The following is an 11,789-nucleotide window of genomic DNA, read 5'->3' as shown; positions in this document are numbered from 1 at the left end:
CCCGAAGGATATCCAAGTGCTTCTCCCATTTTATAAGACACTGAGGTTCTGTAGTCTCTGCTTTCAGCCAGTATAGATATCCTATTGCTCAGGAAGGTATTTTAAACAACATACACCAGCAACTGAGTGGTTAAGAGGGAAACAGAGGCAGGTAGTCTCTGATTTTCTATTATCACCCCATTCAGGCCAATGGAAACCTTTAATTTGATGTTTTGTTTTTGCCTTTTATGTTTTCCCTCTCTCCATCACACACCTCCATGCAAATACAATCACACACACACACAGCATAAAAGGGCCCCTTTGCAAAAGGATTTTTCTGGATCTGCTCAGAGGGAAGGAAAGGCTGAGGAAAAGGAGAGGTACAAGCCGCCCTAGCTACTTTTCCTCCCCTTTAAGGCCGCCTGGTTACAGTCCTAGGAAAGAAAACCCCTGCATTCCTCCCCTTTAATTCGGTTTATTGTTGAAGCGCTGGAGCAGCTAATCCTTACAGACCTGTAGGAGCTGGAGTGGGAGGACCACAAGCACCGTTCTCACCGATTCCCTGGGTAAGACGAACCTGCTTCTTTATTTGGTTTGAGGAGGTTTCTTTGTTTAGCAGGAGGCTCGTGGCACCAAGAGAGTGGGTTTGAAGAGCCACTCTTGCAAGCAACTTGGGTGTTTATTTCAGCCCCAGTTCCTGTCTTGCCTGACTCTCGAGGTATCAAGGGGAAGTTGTAGCTGCTTCGGAAGATAAGTCTGAATGGGTGTCCGGGTGGGACCTCTTCGGGGATTATCTGGCCATCACTTCAGGGTTGGCTTGAGTGGGAACCTTTAGCACTCCTGGGCAAAGAAAAGGGAGCAAAATATCTGTATGTGCCCCTCCTGCCATGCCTGCTTGCATTTAGGGACAGCCCTCTGGGCTCTGTGCCTGGGAAGGGCTGTCCATCTGCAGGGTGTCAGGACCTCCAGTGCCCTTGCACCCCTCCCTCCTGCTCAGCCTTCATTTCTTAACCTATCAGACCCCATCTGTCAAATGGGGCAATGCCCTGTTTTGGTTCTCCCTACCTGTCTAGGTTGTTGTGAAGATTAGGAGAGTCAGTGGGCCGAACGGAGGTTTGTAAGCAGTCAGTGGCTCTGCAGACCCAAGGCAGACAGACCAGCCTCAGTCCTTCCTGGCAGGGTCCATGGCCCAGCTCCCGCCCCTTCCCCCCCCCCCCTGCGTTAGGATGCAGAACTCAGCAGGGACACCGCTGTCAGTCACGAGGCCCCCTCTTTCACCTTCCCCAGGGGCAGGTCTTTCTCCCTTCTGTCTTTAAACTTCCCTAGTTCAGTTCTCAGGTAAAAATGGTCAAAGGAGGTCTGGACTCATCACCACCCCCATCCGCACTGTGGCCCCTTCTTTCCACGTAACTTTGACGCACAGACATTAACCCCGAGACTCCCGGGGACGGCTGCCAGGGCTCTCGCTGCTGTTCTGGCAGCAGTGCGTGGCTGGCCAGCTGCTTGTTCTGGAGCCAGATCAATGGATGAGGAGGAAAATCTCTGAGAAGGGTCAAGAGAGTCAAGCAGGTTCCATCTTGGGTGAGGAGATGATCTTTCCCAGATCAGAGGCTGGAGACAGCCCGGCCCGTGGCAGTCCTACTGACTTAAGCTTAACTAGGGCCAAAGACAAGACCCACTAGGCCATAACACAAAGTGCTTAGTAATACCTGACATGGGAACCACACTTTACAGTGAGTAATGTGCTTTTAATTAATCATCTTTAAGACAAGCCCATTGGGCTGGTGGGGCAAATAGTGGTTCCACTGAGACTCCACAAGGCAAAGCTGGATACTGGTGAAATCCATTTGATGACAATAGCATTTGAACCCAGATCTTCTGACATAATCAGTGACCTTTCCATGATACTACAGATAGCTATGGTGCAGGTGTGAGTGTGGGTGTGTTTATGTGTATTAAGAGCACTCTTTAGAAAGATAGGGCAAAACTTTGAGAAAGAAGCTCAAGGTTAGAGTGAGAAAAGGTTTGAGCTGGAGCCGGGAGCCACTTAGGCAAGAGACAGATGGCCAGCCCCAGTCTCAGTGTTGAGAAATCCGAGTGTTCCCGGGATCCAGCCTTTCCCGGATCATGCGAGCCAGCCATGCGTTCCGGGGGAATCAGTTGGTTGGTGGGATTACAGGAGAGAATCCTAAGGATGAGGGTGGAGGTAAGTGAAATCCCAACAACCACCCGCAGGAAAGAGTCAACAGGTTACGTGGTGGGGGTCAGGGAGACTGCTGTTGGGGTCTGATGGACTGGGGCTCGTGCCCGGCTCTATCACTTACTATCTGTTTGATTTGGGGCATTTTTCTTAATATTTCTACCCATTACTACCTCAACTATAAAATGGGGTTAACGATACCTGATACCTACCTTGAAAGGCATTAAATGAGATAATGGCAGGTAAATCACCCAGCACAGGGATCAGTCTGAGGCAGCGAATACCTTAGGGCCTGGGAGCAATTCTGCAATTCTGGCTGTGACTACCAAGAATCCCCTTCCAAGAGACCAGCGCCTCCCTGACCCCCTGTGCCCCAGTCACGCACGTACACGCGGCCAGAACTAAGCTGCCATCCCTGAGTGGCGGGGCCCAGCCGCAGCCTGCCAGAGGCAGCGAAGTGAATGGGTTGCGGCATGAATGAGAGGGGGGGCAGCTGTCTGCAAACGGGCTGCGAGCCAGCCCTACAAGTGCTGGTGCATGGCCATGGTCAAGGGCGCGGGGACTGGGGGTGAGCAGCTCCCCCCGTGGAAAGCAAGCTGGTGATGGTGCCGGGGAGCTGCACGGGTTGTGGATGATTGTCACACCCGTGTCCTGGAGCGGGGGGAGGAGGAGTCTGGGAACTCAGAGCTTCTTGCCACAGCCCTTCTGAGCTCAGCCTGTCCTTCCTCCTGTTCCCTCTCCCCAGGTGGAGGTCCCTTCTCTCTCCTTCCAGGGGGCGCAGTACAGTGAGCCTCTTGCATGGGAGTGGGTCTTAAAGGCAGCGTGTGGCGGACACACAGTTAAACCTATGACTCTTGAACCCTGCTTAGAAAGGTACCTCAGTGGGGACCAGCCCATGGAGAAACCCAACCCAGGCAATGTTAACTCCGTGCTCTGCCTTCTTGGTTGAGCAGCAGATAAAGTAGTTGATTTGCATTTCAGGGATACGTGTATGAAAAATCATATGTCTTCAAACACTTTAGAATCAGAGTGAGATGCGGGTCACACTTGAGAGGCATGTGGGAGCCAAGACCAGCTGAGGAAACAGCAGATTCACGTTTCCTGCTATGGGCTCACCCCTGTTTAAACTGTTTGTTTCCCCTCTCTCTGCCCAGTGTTTAATCCACGTGCCTATAAAGTGGGCTCACTGCACGGCACTTCAGAGGTTACAGAATGCTTTCATGCCTGTTGATGTATTGGAAGCCCCCAGGAATCCAGGGAAATAAACAGAGCAGGGATCATTAGTCCCATTCAGCAGATGAGGAAAATGAGTGCATTAAGACTAAGTAACACACCCAGCTCTCTCCAGTGACTCTTATGTGTCGACCCTTCAGCCACCAAACAAAGCAGCACAGAATTCTGGCTTGTCACTGCAGCAGGGTTTGATTAAACTTACATGTGGGTTTGAGCCTGAAATAAACTGCAGGAGGCAATTGAAAAATGACCTTCCTCGGTGATTTTGGGAACAGAAACTGGCATGCAGAGTTGGCCTTGGAGATGCCAGACTAGGGGGAGGCCCAGAGATGGAGCCGGTGTCCCTGGGAGGGTCTGTCCACCAGAAGTCTTCAGGAGCTTTTCAGGTCCAGGGCCCGAGCTCTGGCAAGCTGACCAGCCACTTCAGCTGCAGCCTATGAATTGGAAGTAGGTTCTGATGGCACACACAGACCCAGCCACGTGCCTGTGCACAGGGAGGAGAGCAGGGCTGTGAGTGATGACAGCAGGCTGCTGCAAGTTTCATCTACTGCTCATTTATACAATCACAGAACATCAGAGCTGGCCTAGTCCCCACTTTCCCCAGTAGGCTCTGAGCAACCATAGATCCTCTGGATGCTAGTAGGTGTTGCAAAAGGAAAGAATTTACAGTTACAGTCTAGTAAAGTTGAGGGACACTAGGTTAAAGAGCGTTAAGCAGGTGTCTTTAACAGCCCCCAGAGCCTTTAATAAGCTAACACGGAACATGAATCTCCAAGAAGGGGCAGTCAGCAAATCTGCTTTGCTTACAGAGAGTGTCCTAGGACTAATATTCTAAAAAACAAATGTCAAGGAACCCTAATCTAGACCATTTTCCTCTTTTTACTAAGGAGAAAGGTGGAAGCCCAGAGATGTACAGTGATCTGCCTGGGGCTGCACACTTCTTGGTGCTGAGCCAAGACGGAAGCCAGAATTTGACCTCTTTCCAGTGTGCCTCTCAATCCAGAGGATGATGAGAAGTCCAGTATAGGCCAGAGTCCAGGAAACTGTGTTAGGCCAGACCCAGGAAAGAAAATGTCCCAGCTTTAGTCTTTAGGCCCCTTTATAACCAAACAATTTATATATTGCCATGATTCTGTGTGTCCCAACCTGGAGACAGGGAGCACATTCTTATGTGTTTATAAGACAACTGATAACCTCCCTCCCAAGACCCACAGTCCTTTCTGAGTCATGCTCTCAAGGAATGGAGAACCCCAGAAGTGGTCTTAGGGTGGGCTAATTCCTCTGGGGTCAGTAAAGGAGCCACACCTCATCCCACAGGAAGGCTCTGAGGCTTGCCCACCATACCTCCAAGTCATTCGTGCCTCCTTGCTCAGAAGCCTCAAGTGAGAGCACTGGAGAAGTCTCTTCCCATAGGCAGAGTTAGAGCCATTATCTGGAGTTGTAGGCTGCAGGGATGCTACTCGAAGATTCTCCCCTTCCATGTGTCCATCTCCACTAGTTTACTTGTATCCAGTTTAGGAATCTGCTGTGGGTTTGGGAAACATACATTGGATTGGACTGAATTGAATGCCTCTGGATTCAAACATGGTGCCCCCGAGATTCTGGGATGTCTCATCAGGTGGGGTGACACTCTGAAGTAATTAGCCCTGCTGATTAATTTTTTTTAAAGCACCCCAGAGCAGAGTCTTAAGTGGCTATGACTCAAGATAGTAAACTTTGGCTAAAGAGGCCAGGTGGACCAGGGCAGGCAGGAGTGAGTGTCCAGAGAGAGGGTCCTGGGCAGGGTGGGGTCATAACGTGACTTGGTACCTACGTAATATGGTGATGGCAACGAGGAGGCCCCTGAAGATAAATGTCACGTGTCTTCAGGTTCTGCCTGGGGCTAGTTGCTGCCCCTGTGACCAGTTGGAGCCTGGGAAGGACAGAAGGACAGCAATGCTCTGTGAAAGAAGCATGTGAAGCGTGCCTGCCTCCTGGGCTCACAGCCTGAGCATCTCTCCCCAGCAACTCATAAATAGGCAGGCTGGATGCCACCCGCCTATGCCCAGAAGCTCAGAAAGCACCTCACTCAGGGGTAGCATCCACCTCCAGGCTGTGCAGCCTACCCTTTAGGAATAACTTTTCCCTCTGTGGTCTCCTCCCCAGCTATGAAATTTTTTCCCAAGAGATCAGGAAGGCCATCTGTCATATGGAAGACCACACAACAGAGCAGGAACTAGGAGCCTGGTGTTGCCCTGTGGGGATTACGTTAGAACCAAGTGAGAGCAATATTGGAGTTTCAACCTTCTCGGAATTTTTCTTTTTCTCTGAAAGGGCCTCAATTACAGAAATCGAGAGAGGAGAGGGAGGATTTTCAGGGAAAGAAGCAGGATGCAGCAATAGAACACCCCCGCCCCCCATCTCAGAGCCCACAGTTAGACCCCTAGCACAGAGGGCACCAGGGCCCTGAGGTTTCTCCAAGGTCAAGGAGGGGTGGGAATGAAGTGGAGTTTCAGATCAGGGTCCCTGAGCTCTCCATGCAGCTCTGAAGATGGAACTAAATTGTTAGGGCTGAGTGTATGGGAGGAGGGGTGGGCGGGAAAGATGTTTTCTTATAGCCGAGCTTAGGCTAAGAATACTATGTTTTTAAGCTATTTAAGAGCAATGGGAAAGAAGGAACAGTGAGTACAGATCTGCTAATGAGGTGGTGATGCTTCCTGGAAAATGGACCCATCATTCCACGGGGGCTTCGGAAGGGGGAGTGATGCATGCCCTACTGATGGGCCTGCGCTGGAAAGAAGGCCCTTGATTGGCTCTTTACTTGGAAAAGGGGCATCTACAGCCCAGTTGTTCTGTGGAGGGAGAGACAGAGAGGGAGTCACACAAACTAATCCTGTTGAGAGGCTCCTTTTAAGGTCCAGTCCCTGGCCCTCATCCCCTACATCCTTCAAGACTTCTCAAAAAAAAAAAAAAAAAATTAAAATTAAAATTAAAAAATAAAACAAAAATAAAGAAGATAGGAAATATTAGAAAACAAACAAACAAAAAGACTTCTCAGCTTTCCTGTATCTATACAGTAAGAAGCAATTGGTCCAAGCACAGCTCTGATAAGTGGAAGCTGCTAGATTTGGGGCTAAGAATCTGTAGAATAGTATCTGGCTAAAGATAGCCCTCTGTTCTAATATTTCATCTTCCCCAAAGCAATCTCTGCCAGTCAGAGTTCATTTGTCTCCACCTGTAGACTGTGCCCTCTAAGTTCAAGATCAGCCCACCATTGCATGCCTGGCGAGTCCTCCTCTGGCCGGTGCCTGTGAATTGCTGTGGTCCCTCTGGGCTGCCATCCTGCCAAGAGGAACAAATCAACAAATGGGCCTGGAGATACAAGGGTACACCAGGTCTACATTCGGCTGTATCAAATGCTAAAGAATGCTTAACATTTCCCACATGTGCTTTTCATAATAATAGCCACCAATTATTATATAGCCAGGTTGCACATGTATACACTAGACTAAAATGTACAAAGAAGATGTAGCTTCTTTATTTCCTATAAAATCTTCCCCATGAATTCCCACCCTGCCAGGCAGCAAAAAGGGTACAAAGGGCAACTTTACATTTGAACTTGTCCATTATAGCATCTCAGGTTTAATAAAGAGTCTCACTTGGCTGATCTAGTATCTTTCAGGAAAACACAGCCTTGAGATGGTCTTTTCTCCTCCTGTTCCATTTTCAAGGTAGCCTTTTATGTTATAAGGTACTTACATGACCTGTTTGTGGCAGGGGAGAATGGGGCCCCCTACTTATCAGGGACCTCAGATCCCAGTTCTCTGAGAACTCACAGAGGCTGACTAGTGACCTCTGAGGAGTGCCTGGTCCCATCTGGCCCCTGGGGCATCAGGCCGACATCCTCGACTAAAGGCCTGATCCCAGACATTTGCTTCCACATGAGAAGCCCTGATTGTAGCCGTCTCTTCTTCAGGACCCTGGTTGACAGGAGCCCTAGCAACCCTATATCCCCTCACCAGGGCCATGGGCAGAGGTGAGCTGGTAAACATTTAACATCTGGTTCTTGGGGGATGGGGCAAGGAGTGGAGGAGAGGCCCTGATGGTAGCATTTGCCTGTTCCCATGGTGTAAATACTCCCACTGTGCTCAGTTCCAAGCTAACAACATGAGGCCACTGAGCATGGAGTTTGGTCAGCCGTGGGTCCAGCCCCCACAGGCCCTGAGGAACTTCTGGACTCCCTGCAGGTCATGTGACACTGACTCACTCACCTCCCCCATCTGGGCCTGTCCCGTGATGACTGTTAAATGCGTTGAAGTCAGAGTTCCTCCAAGGCTTAGGGTCTCCCACCAGCAGAGTCCCGGGGAGCCCATCCATCCATGTCACCTATCTCCCCCATTCCTAGATGGATGTTTACTACAAGAGAGTGAAAGCAAGATGTGTGTTTCTGACAACGACACCATCTGTCTCCCCGTCTCCTTCTCAGGATCCACTTGGGCCAAAATCGTCAGTCTTTCCACACCTCTTCCTCCTAGCAAGGACCATCCTTGTGTCACATTCTTCTTCTTTCCAGGGTCTTAAGCCTCACAGTTGTCACTTAAAGGCAGAAAAGGTTTCCCCCTGTATTGCAGAACCTATTTTATGACGTGAGTCTTCCTCTGACCTTCATCTAAATAAGACCCTTCTAGGAAGGCAGAGCCATCACCTGTGTTCTTCACTTGACCACCGGGTTATACACTAAGTACCATAAGCAATTTTACCTTGCAATGAAATGTAACAGGAACTCACTTGTCTAAAAACATATTGAAGAACATTAATTAAGACACTAGAACTAGGTGTCAGGGGGCTAGACGGCAGTGTGATACAGTGAGGGGTGCATAGCTTCTGTTCCTAGTCTTGACTAAGAAATCTAGACTGTAAACAATTAGCTCTATAACCTTGGCTAGATTATCTGATCTTCAGATAATCATTCTGAATCATCCTTATAAAAGATTTGAGATCTGCTCTATCTACCTCACTAGAAGCTAAGACCAATTCTCTGGTTCTCCATTTCTCATTACATCAATCAGGGTCCCAACAGGAAACAGAGGACATACACTGATCAACAAGGAGAGTTTACCGAAGATATTATTTAGAGGGATACAGTCAGGGTACATATACATACAGCCCCTGGCCCATCATAGGTGTTGACTGTTGAATAAATATGGTATTGAGAGAGCTCATGCAAGCTCAGGACACAATTCAATTCAGATTTTAATGAATAACTGTTTTTCCAGCACTGTGCTAAATGTCATGGGAGTTGCGGAGGAAACACAATGCTCATTCATCTAATATTCATTCATTTAACCCATAAGTTAAGAACAGTAATGACTGGAGGTGGCATCAGAGCTGTGATAATAGAAAGAAGGGCAGCTGACCCGGTAGTCTGAATAAATACCTAGGTGATCACTTGGTATCTTAAGAAACAGCCCAGATGCCTTCAAGTTGGATAGTCCCATGTTAATCATTCGTGTATGTCTTATTGCCCTTACGTACGTTTGTACAAAGTGGATTTCCCACTACTAGACTCTAAACTCCATGAGCATGGGGCAAGCACAGTGGGTATGCAGTAGATGGTCAAATAAAAGTTGTCATGGTAGTTTAAAAAGCAAGTGGAGAGAATAAGTCTTATTTTTGCCAATTACCCAGGCTTTGCTCCCAGTTGTTCCTTTCAGTTGTTACATGCAGGATGTATTTTAGATTCTTTTTACAACTTGTTCTCATCCTATTGGAGGAATTATCTGATCAGATGCTTTCTTCCCTTCCTCAAACCAAGCATCCCCAGAAGCTTCAACTCTGGAGGCAATGGGTCGGAAGGAAGAAGATGACTGCAGTTCCTGGAAGAAACAGACCACCAACATCCGGAAAACGTTCATCTTCATGGAAGTTCTGGGATCGTGAGTCCTGGGGCTGAGGATAGGGTGGCTGGGCTGCCTGCTGTGGGGAGTCGGAAAAGAGTCATCCTGGGCCAGCAGAGAATGATAAACTGGGCTGAGGCTGCTGTAACACTATCTCAATAGCTCTCAGGGAATAGAGTAGGGGCTTCAGGGGGTAGATTAGGGAAAGGCACCTTGAGGTAATACAGAGAACCATCCAGCTTTTCCCCAGGGCTCTGCCTCCTTTCTCCCAGAGGCCCCCGCCCTGCTTCCAGATATGTGACAACTTGTGAGTCCTGCCCTGGTTGCAGGAAAGAGGAGTTCTGGAGCATCTCTGGAGACTCAGTGACTCTAGAACCTTCCTGGGCCTCCTCACCCAGCTTCCTCATTTCCCACCTGCAGCGAACAGATCAAACCCACAGTCTACTATAGACAAAAAAAGGAGCTTCTGAGTCTTGGAGAGTGGATGGGTTACACACACCTGAATCGGCTCCCACCACCACCATCCTTTCTGCTCCATATTTAGGTACCATGTTGGGAAAATAAAGTCACGCTGTAGCCAAACTCCTACCAGCCTCTGTGGTGTCTGCTCCTTCCCCCTTGACAATGATTACATGGCTGGTGGAGCAGAGACAGCTTGTCTGGAACTGACTCTCTACTTAGTCCTACCCCTCCTCTGAGAGGTCACAGTTGACACAGGCTGGCACCCACTCCAGGCCACCAGCTCCCATGGCCTCAGAACCCAAGCTGGTCAGCTAATTAGTCTGGGCTAATTGGGCCGGGGATATGAGGGGCCCTTAGTGGGCTGTCCACTCAAGCCAGCTTTCCCTTTAGCCAAATTGGCTAAGTTTAGCCCCCTCCGCCTGGCTAGGAGGCAGTGACCTCAGGCAGCGACAGCCGCCTACACTCTCTCTGCAGCCGTGAAGGAGCCAGCTTGGCCCTGAGAGGAGGCCTCTGAGTGCTCCCATCCCAGACAAGGGTGACACTCCATACACAGAAGGATCTCAGCGGCCGCCCTGGTCATCAGAGCCTCCACCCTCCATGGAGGGCCATTATCAAGATGGGGTTGGCTAGAGAGGGGATTTGGGCAGGAGAGAGAGAAAATGCTCAGGAGTGAATCTGAAATGATTTGATAAGCAGCCCAAAAATCCACCCTTACAGAGTTCAGTGAGGTCTGCCAAGCAGCTTCTAAACCCAGGAGGACATCAGAGCCACATGGGGAGCTTATGCCTCTAACTTTTAACTGTGAAAATGTTTAAGTAAAGAAAAGGTGAAATAATAGTACAATGAACTCCGGTACAACCACCGCCTAAATTCAATAGTGGTTAACATTTTACTAATTTGTTTCACATACACACACACACTGCATTGAACAATTTATAAACAACTTGCAAACATCATGACACATCACCTCTGAGTCCTCTGTCGGCCCTGCCTAAGAATGAGGGCGTTTTCTTCTATGTTCACAAATATCACTGTCACACTCAAGAAAATGAATAATTCTCTAAAATCATTTTAGTCTAGGGAATTTTTGAAAAATACAAATTCCTGGTCCCAGACTACTAAGCTGGAATTTAAGAGCTAGGACCCAGCGGCCAGGCACCTATATATATATATATATATTTTTAAATTATTTATTTATTTATTTTTGGCTGTGTTGTGTCTTCATTGCTGTGCGCGGGCTTTCTCTAGTTGCAGTGAACAAGGGCTATTCTTCGTTGTGGTGCGCATGCTTCTTATTACAGTGGCTTCCCTTATTGCGGAGCATGGGCTCTAGGCGTGTGGGCTTCAGTAGTTGTGGCACGTGGGCTCAGTAGTTGTGGCTTGGGGGCTTAGTTACTCTGCTGCGTATGGGATCTTCCTGGACCAGGGATCGAACCTGTGTCCCCTGCACTGGCAGGCAGATTCTTAACCACTGCGCCACCAGGGAAGTCCCAGGCATCTTTTTTTTTTTTTTTTTTTTTTTTTTTTTTTTGCGGTACGTGGGCCTCTCACTGCTGTGGCCTTTCCCGTTGCGGAGCACAGGCTCCGGACGCGCAGGCTCAGCGGCCATGGCTCACGAGGCTAGCCACTCCGCGGCATGTGGGATCTTCCCAGACCGGGGCACGAACCCGTGTCCCCTGCATCGGCAGGCGGACTCTCAACCACTGCGCCACCAGGGAAGCCCTAGGCATCTATATTTTAAGTGTTGCTGGTGGCTCTAATGTACCCAGCCCAGCACTAACTTGAGGGAAGCAGGTAGACAAGACAGGGCAACTCACAGCTGTTGCAACAGCTAAGGCTGAACAAAAGCTAAGAAGACGTCACCTCTGTGGTGCTCGGGATGGAAACAGGCAGCCCCAGGCTGCAGACCCCACAGAGTTACCCAGGTGAGGTGCTCTCTACAGGGGGTGCAGCTAGACAGAGCTGATTCCCCTGTTCAGGAAGCGCCAGAATCCCATCACAAAGGCCCCTTTCCTCTAGTCCTCAGCTCCTCTGGAACA

At 49.3% G+C, this 11,789-nt stretch overlaps 1 protein-coding gene across 2 annotated transcripts in view; it reads left to right on the top strand.

Annotated features, from left to right (window-relative positions):
* Window positions 1–459: 459 nt before the first annotated feature.
* The window catches only part of CAMK1G (calcium/calmodulin dependent protein kinase IG), a 28,620-nt gene continuing 17,290 nt past the window's right edge, over window positions 460–11,789 (top strand). Inside the window, exons 1-2 of one of the 2 annotated variants that reach the window (XM_059041181.2) lie at window positions 460–545; window positions 9,207–9,327. In XM_059041181.2, the coding sequence (XP_058897164.1) occupies window positions 9,236–9,327 (92 nt within the window). In that variant the 5' untranslated portion in view covers window positions 460–545; window positions 9,207–9,235. Of the gene's footprint in view, window positions 546–2,013; window positions 2,186–9,206; window positions 9,328–11,789 lie in introns of those variants that run through there. The other variant, XM_059041171.2, reaches the window with a different exon arrangement.

Source organism: Kogia breviceps, chromosome 1 (genome assembly GCF_026419965.1).
Source record: "Kogia breviceps isolate mKogBre1 chromosome 1, mKogBre1 haplotype 1, whole genome shotgun sequence".
Lineage (NCBI taxonomy): Eukaryota > Metazoa > Chordata > Mammalia > Artiodactyla > Physeteridae > Kogia > Kogia breviceps.
This window is presented reverse-complemented; position numbering and strand designations above follow the sequence as displayed.